The 16,472-nt window shown below is 34.9% G+C and overlaps 2 protein-coding genes across 4 annotated transcripts in view; both read left to right on the top strand.

The window, feature by feature from the left end:
- Window positions 1-16,472, top strand: part of LOC131663286 (proteasomal ubiquitin receptor ADRM1-like) — a 228,247-nt gene that overhangs the window by 35,070 nt on the left and 176,705 nt on the right. The window lies entirely within an intron of this gene.
- LOC131663305 (uncharacterized) lies at window positions 6,326-16,306 on the top strand. Of its 2 annotated transcripts, none has more exons than XM_058933647.1 (2): window positions 6,326-6,415; window positions 13,684-16,306. In XM_058933647.1, the coding sequence occupies exon 2, from the start codon at window positions 14,480-14,482 to the stop codon at window positions 15,479-15,481; it is 1,002 nt and encodes a 333-aa protein (XP_058789630.1). In that variant the 5' UTR covers window positions 6,326-6,415; window positions 13,684-14,479; the 3' UTR covers window positions 15,482-16,306. The 2 variants fall into 2 exon arrangements, with proteins under 2 accessions (XP_058789630.1, XP_058789641.1); XM_058933658.1 differs by lacking the exon at window positions 6,326-6,415 and having other exon boundaries at window positions 12,517-14,900; window positions 15,000-16,306.

The raw sequence follows: 16,472 nt of genomic DNA, 5'->3' as shown, positions 1-16,472 counted from the left end.
TTGAACTACTTTTGTTCAAATTTATAGCAGTTGTATCAAGTGATGATTCGTCATGATCATCATCACTATCATCAATAGAAATAGCAGACTCAAATGTAGTATCAAGCGGTTGTAATGTAGAATTTAATTCATTAGCAGTACTATTGAAATATCTAGATTTGTAGGGAGTGTCAGTTGCTACTTCTGACTTGAAAACATTATCGAACTCGATTTTCTTTTTCTTTTTCGTTGGCCGTTCAGCAGTAGTAGCGTTACTTTTATCAGTAGTTGCCTTTACGAGTTTCTTCAATGGATCAACCATAGGTTTAAAAGTTTCATGCAATGTCTTTTCTAAATCAGCTTTATCACGTTTTATTAGTTGATACTTGCGTCTTATGGCATCACGAGCCATGGATAATTGCTCGAGCACCTTCTTTTCTCTTTCAAAGTCAGCCATGTTTGCGCTTCTAATTTCTGAAGTTAAATAATCTTCATTCACTCACTCATCTATATTTATAGCAAAAGAATCAAATCCCTTTCTATATCGTCCATGATTTATTGATCTGTCTTCGTCGATAACCAAAAACCCATGATTATCGTCTCTCCAACATTTTAAACAAATTGCTTTAAACTTCTCAAAAGACATATCTGAGTTAACATGATCATTGTAAATGTGCTTAATATTCACGCCATCTTGTCGAAACAAAACAAGTAAATTCACATTATCTCGAATAAGATGCTTCGGAATGCGAGCGTACGATTGACAGAGATAGAAACTATCTACTTTTTTATGTCTACCCATACAGAAGAATGCTCTTACGTTATCTTGCTTCTCAGTGGCTATATCGTCAAAAATCATGATAGAATTTGGTCGTGTTTTATCTGGTGAAAAAACTGTCTCATGCTCGCTGAAAGCATGATACTCTATATCATTAATAGGCTCTAATAAATCTTTCAAAAATGTATATTTAGGCTGATTAAGGGATTTTGAGTAGACATATACGTTTTCAAATCTATGACCATTAGGATGAGTGATTAATGTTAATAAACAATTAGTTTTTCCACAATTACTAGGTCCGCAGAAAACGGCACGGATACTATTAGGCAATAGTTCACCATGTCTTTTTTCTTGTTTTTCCGTCTCCACCACTTTATCGAAATTAATGACTTGAAGCTTAAGAGGTTGTTCTTGGAAATCCATGTTGTTTACTCATCATTGACACCTCAATGAATGAGTTGTTAGGTATAATAAGTCTGCTTATATATCTTTTATTTCATTATCATGCTGTCTTTCGAAGAAGTATGATCACGTACTATAAAAGAAAGACTGGTGGTGATCTAGTGAACGAGATTATAAATAACTTGCCTATTGAAGCTCACTTACCTGGATATCAGTATTGTGGTCCTGGTACAAAATTGAACAAACGATTGGCACGTGGAGATCCTGGTAAAAATCCACTAGACGTTGCTTGTAAAGAACACGATATTGCTTATGCGCACAATCTGGAGGATATTGCGACAAGAAATAAAGCTGACGAAATTCTAGCTAACAAAGCTTGGGAAAGAGTACAAGCTAAAGATAGCAGTTTTGGTGAGAGAGCAGCTGCCTTCACTGTAGCCAACATTATGAAAGTTAAAAGTAAGCTTGGTATGGGTGTTGCTATGAAGAAAGGTAGTAAGAAACAAGGTAGAGGATTTAAAAAACGTCATGCACGAAAGAAATGTAGAAAAATCAAACAGCCGTCAGTTACATTGAATAAAATTATTAAGACGGTCTCGAAAAGCAGTGTGCCTAACAATAGAGCTCTTGTTGTTATTCGTTCGGCTATAAAAGGAGCCAATGAAGCTGTGAAAAAGGCTGGCGGTAGAAGTAAAATAAATATACCCCGTATTTTACCTATTCCCAGTAAAGTTGGTGGAGCGATTCCTTTTTTAATTCCATTATTTGCTGCTTTAAGCGCCACTGGAGCTCTAGCTGGAGGAGCTGTGCTTCAATAGCAAAAGCCGTTAACAGTGCTAAGGCCGCTCAAAATCAATTGAAAGAAGCTGATAGACATAATAAAACTATGGAAGCTATTGCTATTGGTAAAGGACTTTATTTGAAACCATATCGTAAAGGTTATGGTCTTCATCTGAAACCATATTCAAGTGGAAAAGGTTTAAAAAAAAAAGCTCGAAATAAATTTACCTAATCGAGCACTGACAGATCATGATATAAGAAAATATGCTAAAATACTAAAAATTGCAAATTTTCGAGGTGTTTTCATGCGTAATGCTCTGCCAGCTGATGGACCACGATATAAAGAGGCAGCTATTGTAAATTTAGATGATAAACGTGGACCAGGTACTCATTGGGTGGCATACAAAAAGAAAGGTGATGAGGTTATGTATTTTGATAGTTTTCGTAATCTTCAACCGCCTATAGATCTATTGCTTTATCTCAAAGTTAATAGAATCATGTATAATTATATTAGATATCAAGATTTTAATACATATAATTGCGGTCATCTTTGTTTCAAATTTCTTTTAAACAAACTATAGAAAAGACGACTAGTATATAAAATACTCATTCAAAAAATGACTGTCATTTGATATGAATCTGTCATGGAGAATACACTGACATTGAGTCTCTCAGGAACATCATCCGTACTCGAAACATATTATTTTCCACCGATCGAATTGATACCAAACAAAAAATACGTTCTTGGTCTAGTTGAGCTATTAACATTTAATTCAATACCAAACATTGACGTTGGTTATAATAAGTTTTACATTCAAGGTCAAGAAGCTATCACTTTACCAACTGGAAGCTACGAAATAGAAGATATTGAAAGCTTTCTCCAAGAAGCATTAGCATCTAAAGGTATATCGTTTAGCCTGAAACCAAATAATAATACTTTACGTAGTGGCATTCAGTGCAGTCAAAAAATACATTTTGAACCAGAAGATTCTATTGGAACAACTTTAGGCTTCACTAGACGTACGCTCGTTGAAAACAAAACACATAGTTCTGACTTACCCGTCACTATTCTCAAAGTCAACGCTTTACGTGTAGAGTGTAATATTACTACAGGCTCTTACACAAACGATCGCAAAGTACATACTATACATGAATTTTTACCTGCAGTCCCACCTGGATATAAGATTATAGAAATTCCCTCTCAAGTCATTTACCTTCCAGTCGCTGTGAGGAGCATTGATCATTTTCAAATTCGTATAGTTGATCAAGACGGAAACCTAGTTAACTTTCGAGGAGAAGTCATCACAGTGCGAGTACATATAAAGACCATATCTTAGTAATGGGTATCATTTACAATATAAAGTCCGGTCGAGGCTATATTAAGAGACAAAAATGTCAATCAACAATCAGTCAACAGCGAGCTATGAGACCGCTCACACCTCAGAACTGTCAATTCCTGAAAAGCTTGAGACTGAAAGTCGTCGAAAATCGTGGAAGAAAATATTGTGCATATTAGTGTGCTGTATAAAACAACAACAACAATATGGAGGGAATTCTAGACATTCATTCAGGTGTCGCTTTCGATGAGTCTATAGCTCATTATGAAGTTCATACGCATCAGCCTTATTCATTATCATATTTCAATAATAGTGATGAAATCCATATAGCAATTCAACATCAAGATTCATCTCTGCTTCCATCACGCAGTATGATTCATATTTGTGGTCGGTTGACCAAGCCGGACGGTACTACGCCAGTGGAGAACACTTTATTAATCAACAACGCCCTCTGTCATTTGTTCGAGGAAATACGATATGAAATAAATGCTATTGAAATTGATAAAGTGAAAAATGTAGGCTTAACGAGCCTCATGAAAAATTGGCTTTCACTCCATCCATGTCAAAACTCTATCGCTGAAAATGCCGGATGGAATGGTGATAACAATGAAGTTTTAATATGTAACGCTCAAGGTTTTTTTGATGTGACTATTCCTCTCAGTATGTTACTGGGCTTTGCTGAAGATTATCGGAAAATGGTAGTCAATGTCAAGCATGAACTTATTCTCACAAGATCAAAAGATGATTTGAATGCTATTTGATGATTTGATGCTTCAGAAAAATCAAAAATTACTTTAACTAAGGTTGAATGGTTGGTGCCATATGTGAATGTCGCAGACAAAGAAAAAATGAAATTACTCAATCAGATTGTACGAGATCGTGCAATTACTATGAGTTTTCGTACTTGGGAAATGTATGAGTATCCAAAATTACCTCGTACATCAAAGCATGTTTGGAGTGTTAAGACTTCCAATCAATTGGAAAAGCCTCGCTTTGTTATTTTAGCTTTTCAAACTAAACGTAAAAGTTCAGCAAGTGTTAATTCTAGTAATTTTGATCATTGTAATATTAGTAATGTGAAGCCATTCCTCAATTCACAATGCTATCCGTATGGAAATCTCAATTTAAATATCAATCAAAATCAGTTTGCTGTTCTCTACGATATATATACTAATTTTCAAAACGCTTACTATGGTAAAGAAAACGAGCCGTTACTCAATAAAAAGGATTTCATTAATAAAGTGCCGTTAATAGTTATAGACTGCTCCAAACAAAATGAAACATTAAAAAGCGCTCCAGTCGATGTTCCCCTAGAATTTGAAACTCGGACCGATTTTCCTGAAGATACTGCAGCCTACTACTTAACATTACATGATCGTATTGTACAATATAATCCAATTAGTGGTGATGTTAAAAAATTAGTTTAAAATTAACAAGACATTATATGATCAATGTACACAATGCTTTTCAATAAAAAAAATTAAATTATATATATATACATATGCACTATATATTGTTAGAATTTAATACACAAACTACCTATAATCATAGAGAGAGAGAGAGAGAGAGAGAGAGAGAGAGAGAGAGAGAGAGAGAGAACAGCATCCACACTAAACGGCGTACGCACCTAGCAAGCTAGAGACGCTACCCCCTCTCCGAGGGCCGAAACTTAGCCAGCATAAGCTTACTATGCTCCCTACTATAGAAGGAGAATGAGAGAGACCATCATACAGCTTACTAAATACCCTACCAACTTCTACAGCATCCTACCTTACCAACCTATGTAGATGAATATTGGTGGGTGAGTGGGTGAGAGTAGGTAGGTGGGTGGAATAGGTGAATGGGGGTGGGGGCACTGGTAGATCCTAAGTAAATTAAAACATTATTAATTTTTTATTTTAGTTTAATTTATTACTTTTTTTATACAATTAAAAATACAATTTATTTTTTCTTTTTAATATTATTGTTTAATTTTTTTGGATCCGACGACCTTAGAGGGACGAGTCGGCTTCCTCATTGTTGGTTAAGCCGGAATCAAAATTACTTTCCGTCGAACACACTCAACGTTTTTTACCAACGGAATTTTTTTCTGTAAAAAAATTTTTTAATTATTATTTTTAATTTAAATTTATTAATTCTTTCTATAACGTAATTACTTACATTAGCGGTTAAATCGAGTGGTTTATCGATTTGGGTATCATCTCCTCTTTGACAGCCTGCGGATGTTGCTGTCGATGAGGTTGCTGTTGACGTCGCTGGTGATGTTGACCTCGACGTTGCTGATGACGATGATAATGTCATCGACGCAGATGACGTTGACATCCTCGAAAATGGCCCATTACCTTGATTCACCATGGCTGTTGTTGATGGTGCAGCAATGTTGTTTATGCTGGAAAGCCTTCGCTTAACTTTCGCAGCAAGTTCGTCTTGCTCCGCTTTAGCTAAGTCGGCTTTCCGTTTCCGCTCCAATCGAGCGGATTCTTGCTGCCTTCTCATAGCGTTCGCACGCTTATGTTGCTCTAACTTTGCATTGACGCGATCATTGACAATCTTGTCAATTTGATACGTGACTTGATGCGCCATCATTCTGGCCGCCATAGATTCCTTGATCCACTGAAAAGAGATAAGACAATTAAATATTAATAAAAAATATAAATTGTTATAATTTTATAATACTTACTTGTTGAACCGTAGCTTTCATTTCTCTGATTTGCAGTCCTTGAGAACTGCTCTAATAAGGATTTGACCCTTTTGAATATTGATTATGTGAAGAATCATGATACAGCTCATATTGACCCATTTGAAAGTTGATCATATGAAGAATGATATAATGGATGATTTTCTAGAAGCATAAAATATAAAATAAATATATAATTGTAAATATAATAAGTATTAAATGAAAACTTTATTTACAGTAAATGTAATAAATAATGTTATTTCATAAAAAATAATCAATTTAAATATTTCTTATCTATGAAACAATTAAATAATTCTTTTTGGTTGCTGGACTACGATGAGATACCTGTTTAATCGTATGTCAAATGTATTATGTTAATATGTTAAAATGCAGTCTAATTACAACTTTTTTAAGGGGACAAACTTACGTTGGAATGCTGTCAAATTTGTTCTGTTATGAGAGGTAAAACATTGCATCATATAGAATTTTTAAAATAAAAATAACGTATTTTATACACAGTTATATTGTAGAGTCTATGATGATTTTACAGTGAAAACTATAGTTTTTTATAATTATTCAAAGAATTGTTTAATTATGTTTATTTATTTCAACACACTTTAGTCTCCTTAATAAACAAAATTCTAATACTCTGTGAACGTAACAAATGTTGTTAATTGTTTGGGATAAAATAACTTATACTGTATAAACACTGAATAAACTTTATGAGGTGAATACTTAAGGAAATACAGGAAATGATCTTAAACAAATAGTATCGTACAGAAAAAAGTCACATGATTTGTTACGTGATAAATCACGTGTCATTTTTTCGTGATAAATCATGTGATTTATTATGTAATATCACATAATTATTAGCTGAATCCAGGAAGACAGAAATGGTATGTGATTTGTTCCGTGGTCACATAATTAATTTCTAGGTCCCGATAGATGTAGAGCTACGTGATTTCACATGATTTTTCACGTGATATATGATTATTGGTCCTCGGGAGATGGAACTTTTGAAGTAGATGTATTTTCCTTATTTTCTTGTTTTCTGCCTATATGTACAACGCTTTATAATCCCTGATCCTGACACTCCTATTTCGATGTTTAAGCGTAAGAAGTATATTTGTTTACTTGACACGTATAAAAGCGGGTTAAGTACTGTCCGAAGTTTAGTCTGTTTTGCTGAGCCTAATGCGACCAGGTACATAGCGTGTACTGATTGCGATTGTTGTTATTCAAGTTGAAGAAATAAAATTATTATATTATCTTATCAATAACAATTCTATCGTTATTTATTTCAGCCTATTTAACAAAACATTAAAAGGAACGATACCCTTTTCATCTACCGGGACACAGTAAATAATTATGTGATATCACGTGAAATCACGTAGCCTTTCCATCTACCGGAACCTAGAAATGAATTATGTGATATCATCAAGGAGGCTTGGGCGCTTGCAAATAAAATTATGAATATTCCTGAAATTTTGAGAATATATAAATAAAATATCCTAGATTTATTTGCGACAAAGAAGTACTACGGTTGACGAATTAAATTTTGAGAAAAATGCAAATGAAATTAATATGTAACGTTATGGGACTCTCAGCGCCGGATTTAACTTTCAAAGGCCCATGGCCACGAATGATGTGGGGGCTTATGCAAGGGATTAAAAAATCAAAAATATTTCAGTTATAGTGAATATTAATAGTAGGTAAACCAGAGGGGCCTCAACTCAGAGGGGTATCAGCTCACTGAGTTGAAGCGTGTGAGTTGAGGTGTGTGCATGTTGAACTCAGCACTGTCACCTCACCTTCCTCCCCTCCCTTACTAAGCGGCCTGTGCATTGTCGACTCACCTCCTCCTCCTCCTACTGAATTATACCGGTGCGTATATACGCACTCCCCCCTCCCCTACTGAGTTGATCTGATGGCGTGCGTTCTCCCCCCCTGCTCTGCACTACCACTACCACTACCAATACCACTACCACTACCACTACCAATACCACTACCACTACCACTACCAATACCAATACCACTACCACTACCACTACCACTACCAATACCACTACCACTACCACTACCACTACCAATACCAATACCACTACCACTACCACTACCACTACCACTACCACTACCACTACACCGGTTGTTGTTAATCCAGCTCAAGACTCAACAGTTCGCTGGAACGACATCAATAGTGCGTTCAAAGGCAGAATAAAGACTGGTGTGATAACCAAACTGAAACATCTGGATTTAAATGCGTTTTTGAGGCATGCCAAACCATTATTCCATGCTCAAATTAAGGAGACCTTGAAGAAACATAGTTCTTTAAAAGTTAATGCCGTACTGGATGCCGAGTATGCAGTCGAAAAGAATAATTGCGATGAAAAGCTCGATGTGAAGCATTTCAATACGAAGATGGCGCCGATATACCTAACCACAGACATAGACGAGTGGTTCGTCGAAAACGTTTTACAACCAATTAGTAAGAGCACGGAAGAATTTCAAGAGCAAGACTCAGGCTGGTCTCTTCGCGTTATATTAAACTTAACCGTAAATATCAGCAAGTACAATCCTATGAGGACTGGTTCTTACGTTGAATTGCCCAAACCTATTAAAAGAAAGAGAGCCTGTGTGAACGTGCGGAACAACGACAACGAATGCTTTAAATGGGCCATCCTTTTGGCGTTACATCCAGTCGCAAGGAATGCATGCCGTGTCACTGCCTATACTGCTCATCAAGATAAATATAATTTCAAAGACCTATCATTTCCGGTGCACCCGAAAGAAATCGTGAAATTTGAAAAGCAAAACAACGTTTCAGTGAACGTGTACTTTTTAAATTTGAATAATGGGTCCTACGATGTATTGCCGCAACATTTGACCGATGAGAAAAAAGACAGGCACGTGAATCTTCTTCTAGTGGCAAATTATTATATCGATGTGAATGCCGATGTGAATGAAGAGCAGCTTTGGAACGAAGAACGTTTGGATAAAAGACTTATCTGGATTGATGTATCGACAGTTGTCATTTCGCAAATGTAAGTCGTACATATCCGATCGTTGCTTGCACTATTTTCTAACTAAAGAGAGATTGAAAACGCACGAGATCGACTGTAAAAATGTTAATATGTGTAAAATTGTGCTTTCCAGTGGCAAGGATAAATATTTACAATTTGAAAACTTTAAAAATGAGTGCGCGGTACCGTTCGTCGTGTACGCCGATTTTGAGAGTCTCTTGGAAGCGGTGTCCAACGACGAGCGGATCTATCAACGTCACAAACCGTACAGCGTTGGCTTTTCCGTCAAGTGTAGCTACGATGACTCTCTTTCGCGTTATCGAAGCTACAGACAGAAAACCGTCGATGACGTTGGTCCGGCCAAGTGGTTCGTTCGCAATTTTCACGATTTGGCTAAGTATCTGCACGAGTTGTACAGAAGCCCGCAGCCTATGGAAAATTTAACGTTCCAAGAGGCATTTAGCTTTCTTCGTGCTACGCTATGTCATATATGTAATAGGCCTTTTGTTGAGAAAAAAGATACAAAAGTTCGCGATTATTGTCACTTTACAGGAAAGTATCGTGGAGCTGCTCACAGCACGTGTAATATTGCTTATCAAGAATCGAGAACTATACCCGTTTTTTTTCACAATCTCAGCGGATACGATGCGCATCTATTTATCCGGGAAATCGCGAACGAATTTCCCGGTCGAGTGAGCCTCATTCCTCAAACCAAGGAAAAATACATATCTTTTACGAAGTACTAATCTTTCAAATCAGCGAAATTTTGCGCTGTTTGCGACAGCAGCGACCATACGATACGCAATGGCCCGAATGTGACATGCAGGCGTTGCAATGAAATCGGTCACTCAGTAAAATATTGCCCAAACGCGGACGAAACGAAAGAATGTAGATTTGCAATGTGTACAATCTGTAAAGAAAAAGGTCATGAAGCCAATAATTGTGAATTGGCAAGAATCCTGGTTAGCTATAGTAAGAATAATAGAAGTAACGATAATAAAATCAGTTCAAATACAAATTCTAGTGACGATAAACGCAGAAATGGAAATTTTAATCACGATAACGGACCTTCACGATTCAATAATTTTGGGAAAAGAAATAATAACACTAAGTGTGATTATTGCCACATGAATAATCATATAATTGACAATTGTTTGAAATTGACAGCTTTAGAAAGAAACGCAAAAACTACTAGTATTTGTACTTATTGCAAGGAATCAGGTCATAAAGTCGAATCATGTCCAATTATAAAATCACTAGAAAATAACCAAGAAAAATTTTGTACAATTTGTAAACGTACCGATCATACAGAGTCGACTTGTTTTAGACGTAATAATCAGGGAAACGAATAGATTCTTCCGAACATGAGTGCACGGAGGAAATAAATAAAAAGTCACTCGCTGCAGAATTAGGAGACGAAAAAACGACAACACGAAACATGGACATTAATGACCAAAATGAAACTCACGCATTAAATTTAATAGGACAATATGAGTCGCAAACCAAAACGGAAAAAAATAATAAAGTATGCCTCCAAAATGATAAACAAAAAAAACTTTATAATGAATATAATGACAATATAGAACTTACAAATATTATTGAAACTAAAATGTCAATGTATTTCCTAAAATTAAAAAATTTGTTACAATACATACAGGTACCGAATCCATTTTCGGGTGTTAATTTTAATTTACTTATAGATAGCGGAGCTCTAATCAATATCATAAAAAGCGATTGTATACCATCAAACGCTATTTTGGACTCAGAAAAAATTTCATTATCCGGTATTACTGATAAAACAATTCAAACATTAGGTTTGATAAAAATAACAATTAATGGGTTGTTAATTGATTTTCATATTGTACAAAGAGAATTTTCAATCCCTTATGACGGCATTCTTGGCATACCTGTTCTGAAAGAAAATAAGTTAAGATTAGATGAAGGTTATTTGGAAATAAATAGTAAGAAAATAAAACTTGTATCAATACCGTTGACTCAAATGAACTCAATCGTTTGTACCGAAAACAAAAAGAAAGAGGAATCAAGGATAACAGAAGAACAAAAGGGATTTTTAAGTCAAATTTTACATGGCATTAATAAGGAAAATAAAACAAAAAAAGAAAAAGAAAAACACTACGAAGAATCGAAAATCTTTGAGGAAAATAACAAATTTCATCCACTAGAAAGAGAAAATATACTAGAAGACCCCGAATCTGTTACATTTCCTTGCACAACAACGGATAAAATAAATAACGAAACAATGACTGTAAAGGATTTAAAAGTAGAACGCGAGATCGAAAGTTGTAAAAACTCATTACTAATACCTTTTTCTTCCAAGGGAATAACGAACTTGGAAGCTGAATTAGAGAAAGACCCTTCCAAAATAGAACACATGATTACCGATATAAATGTAGCAATGAGTACTGATGAAATGACTAACACAAAGGATGATTATGCAGACAATTATGATTATAAACAATTTATATCGGTTATAAAAAAAAATATAGGAATAGAATTCCCTTCGGAAAATACTGTTTCAGAAGAAATCCAAACATATCAATATTTATCTTTCGACTTAGAAAACTTTCCAAGCAGTATTGAACTAACGGAAAATATAGATTTCAATGTCAATGAAAATGAAATTTTATACGCGGGTAGCATAAACTTTTTAGGAGAGGAACAAAATAAAATTGAAGAAAATCAATTAAGCCACAAGGAAAGAGTATACATACGCTTCAAGGGGTTTGAACAAAACAGAACAGAATTATATGACTTATGAAAGAGAGGCTCTTGCAATAATTTTCGCTATTAAAACATTTAGAACATACTTATTCGGAAATAAATTTACGGTAGTAACGGACCACAAACCTCTACTTTTTTAAAATCGGCTGATAATAATAGTAGAGTACAAAAATGGCGACTAAAACTAGTTGATTACGATTTTGACATAATTTATCGCCCAGGCAAAGAAAACTGTCCAGCTGACTGTTTATCGCGGATTGCGGTAGAACCAAAAATTTGTGTTATGACACGAGCACAAAGAAAAAGAACCTTAGAAGAGGTAGTACAGACAAAATCATTAAATATTGACAAAAAGGAACAAATTACAAATCACGCATGCATTCAGGAAAAGAGCAAACGGAAACATACATACAAATCCAACAATATAGATAAAAAATGTATCAAAAATAGTAGCATTAATAATGATTATAATAGAGGTCATGTCATTTATAGCAAAAGTTCTATACAACTTCGTAATGATAACATTATCCATTTAATCTCTGAAAAACATGAGGGGCTGGACAAAAATACGAGTAACATACTTGCAGAGAAAAATTTGAAAATAAACAAAAATTTATCCAGTAATAATTTGGAAACATTAAACTATGGTAAACGAAAAATATTTATCTTGTGCCTGAACACTGCCGCAGCGACGGAAACAGTAAAACAAAATTTAGCCGAATTGTTCAAAAATTTGAAAAGACTTCTATTACAAAATAAGATCTCTATGCTGACTATTTCAAAAAACATTGATATAAGAAACATACAATGGTCAGAAATAGAAGAAATCATAAATGATACTTTCATAGGAACTAATATCAAGACTATTGTATGTATGAATCATGTTGAATATATATGTGAGTTAGACCAGAGAAATAAAATTTTTGAAATATATTATTCTTCGAGATTAGGAGGTCATTCGGGAGTGAATCGAACTTACAATAGAATTAAAGATAAATACTGTTGGGAAAACCTAAAGAACGACATACAAAAAAGAATTTCCATGTGTATAGAATGTCAAAGAAACAAATTAAAACGTAAACCTACACGACAACCAATGATTATAACAGATACACCTTTCAAAACTTTTGATAAAGTTGCCATGGATATAATGGGGCCATTTGATATTACAAAAAGTAATAATTGGTACATACTTTCAATTCAAGACCAACTTTCAAAATTTATCATATTAGTAGCATTAAAAGACCAAACAGCAGAAGCTGTAAGCGAAGCTTTTATAAAATGGTTTATTTGTACTTTCGGAACTCCAAAAATAGTACTAACGGACAGAGCACAAAACTTCAGAAGCAAAATGTTAAAACAAATTGCCAAAAGATTTCATTTCGAAAAAATTGAAACAACGTCGTTTTCACCTCAATCTAATAGATCTGTCGAAAGAGCTAACCATCCGCTTTGCGAATACATCAAACAATTTACATTACAAAAATGTGATTGGGACGAACTACTAGAGTTGGCCCAATTCAACTACAACACCAGCGTACACACTAGTCACAATTTCACACCACATGAATTAGTTTTTGCTTTTCCAGCTAAACTACCATCTAGTGTACCATTAAAAGAATCCGAACAATTACCAACTTTTAATGGATACCTAGAGAATTTAATAAAAAACATGAATATAATATTACACATGGCTAGAGAAAATCTAATAACCTCAAAACAAAAATCAAAAAATTATTATGACCGATTTACAAATCCAGTAAATTTAAAAATTGGAGATAAAGTATGGTTCATGAAAGAACCAAGACCGGGGAAATTAGAGAAAAATAAATATTTAGGACCTTTTGAAGTATTAAAAATAACTGAAAAAGGCAGTGTTGTAATCGATTACAATGGAAAACCAAAAACAATTCATGCCAATAAATTAAGCGTAGCAAAACAAGCATAGTAATCTTATTCTATTTCCAGGAAACACAATGGCGCAAAAATCAATGACTATCTTAATCATAATCACCTCCTTCTCAACAAGCAAAGGACTTATTGGCTCCAATTGCGGCTCAACGAACCCTACCATTACAACATATTCACTCTTGGATGCAGGGGAATGCAACTTTCAAGAAATTCAAGTAAATAGCACACAAGCCACTATCGAACTATTACAAAAAACGGAATTCAAATCAATGAAAATCATACAATGTAAAATAGAAATAAGGTGAACAATTTTTCATTGCGGTATGTTTAGTCATTTAGGCCCAACCGAAAATGCAATCCAAGAATACATTTACGAAATATCACACGACAACTGTAAAGCTATACATGATACGGGTATTTTTAAATATGATAATGCACACACAATAGCCGACCTAAGGATTAACTCGACAAAAAGTGTAGGTTTAGATCTAGCAGGAAACGTTAAGGGAAAAACTTGTTCAGGGGCAGCCTACGCCGACCGATTTGGTACGTGGAGCGATGTTCTCGTACAGGGACTTATAAAAATAACCTTGTTAGAAAGCTATGCAGCAGTCGAATTAAACAATGATAGATTAAGATTAAATTCGGGTACAGTATGTAAGTTTTCGGACCAACATTGTATCGATATGGAAGGGGGTTACACTTTTTGGTCATTACTACCGCACGAGGACTGTTTCGAGAATCAATACGATATACTGTATAGAGGAACGGTCACTAAAATAAGCTCACCCGATCATGAAACGATTTTTAGCATAAGTACGAAGTATCCTTTGCATTGTCAACTAGAGGGAACATGAGTTTTTGCAACAGAATCTTAATCACAACTGAACATCCAAAACTTTTTATATATGAACGAACCCAATTCAATATTTTGTACGACAATGATATTCAAACGAAGCAAGGGATACTTAGCTATGATCTATTCACGTATTTCAATAGCAAATTTGTGTATGTAAAGAAACATTTCAGGGTCGAAATAAAAAGCCTCTATATAGATATATTGCAACAAAAATGTGAATTGGAAAGGAAAGTCCTATATAACTCCTTATCCCTGGCGTCCCTCTCACCAGATGAAATTGCGTACAACATCATGGAGAAGCCCGGGTACATAGCTCGCCTGGCAGGGGAAGCCGTTCATATTATACAATGTACGCCTACAGAAGTTCAACTATTTCATACAGACAAATGTTTCTCGCAACTTCCAGTCATTTCAAGTAACGAAATATTTTACCTCACACCAAAAACACACATCTTAATGAAAACAGGAACAGAAATAAACTGTAACACAATCATTTCCCAATACTACAAAATAGGAAACGAATGGATAAATTTGATACCAACACCGAGAGGAACAACCAACGCAGTTCTAACCTTGAAACCGACCACCAAAATAACATGGAAACCGACGGAACTAGAATCATTGGCGACCAGTGGGATCTACTCCCAAGAAGACCTACATAAACTACAAAATCACATCTTCTTGCCCATGGAGAAAGCATCACTCCTCAACCTAATCGCGAGAAGTATGCGAGGCGACGAAAGTGTAGAGGGAGGATTAGTATCAAACCTAATACTGACAGAACAAACACTAACCAACATCGCTGGAAGCACATGGAACAAGTTCATCACCAAACTAACTAAATTTGGTTCTATAAGTTCTGCCATCATAATGATCGCCATTATATTTCAATACGGTAAAAGTTTAATCAATGTAATAATCAGAGGCTACACTCTACACTCTATATATGGAATTTCTGCATATTTGCTAGGAGCCATATTTAGTTCAATAACATAATTACTGGTGGCACTGAACAAACCACTGCTCAAACAGAGAAACCAAACTCCATTAAAAGATGAAAAATATGCATTGGATGAAATAATAATAGACAAACAAAAAAATGAGAACCCACAAGCAATAACCCCATTCACGAATCAGACCTCAAATACCACACCCCCCGTCCCTACTCCTAAAGAAATTTCCACCAGAAAGAAGCAACATATTCCAATTTTCACATTAGAATCACATTAGTTAAAAACACAAATCTGTTATATATATACATATCGAATCCTGAAATGAAGCTCTACTATACCACGATACGGAGTATTATTGTTCGCGTAGCATTAAAAGTACTATTAAGGCAAAATTAAAGCATATTCAATTGATTGCCGAATAACCAAGAGTAATGTACATTTATTTATTTATTCTGTTTGTTTTGCGTTGATATCACACCGATATACAATGATCTAGCCACGGAGGTGTTACGTCCTGAGACGTAAATATTTCTTCATTTTGATTTCATCAGCAATCGATTGAAAACGAAATAATGTATAAACGACGAACGGCATTTTCACGAAATACAAACTCAGCGAAATTAAAAGATAAGTAGTCCGAAAATTTGGGGCGCCCGACATTTTGATTTTCTGATTACTCAACACATTAATACGGGCCGAAGAGTCAATATAAAAACAGAGACTCGACTTTTCGGCAGCGGATTCGCGACGCGCGACTACTCAATAGCATTAAAATTTGTTAAAGTTCTTATGAGCTAATTCGCGAAGCGCGACGGCCGAATAATGTACAATTTACCTATTGTTATTTTTTTGAGAAATCATTTCTGTCTTTGAATAAATAAATAATTACTTGAATCGAGTGTTCGTGCATCATTACCGACCGACCTCACATATACTTCATCGAGATAGAGCTAAGCAGCCAATTTAACTCGAAATAATAACCCAGGTAAGTTCCTGTCACTATAATAATTTCTAATAAATAAATGATCATACAT

Source organism: Phymastichus coffea, unplaced genomic scaffold (genome assembly GCF_024137745.1).
Source record: "Phymastichus coffea isolate CEN01 unplaced genomic scaffold, Cenicafe_Pcof_1.1 PCOF00002, whole genome shotgun sequence".
Lineage (NCBI taxonomy): Eukaryota > Metazoa > Arthropoda > Insecta > Hymenoptera > Eulophidae > Phymastichus > Phymastichus coffea.
This window is presented reverse-complemented; position numbering and strand designations above follow the sequence as displayed.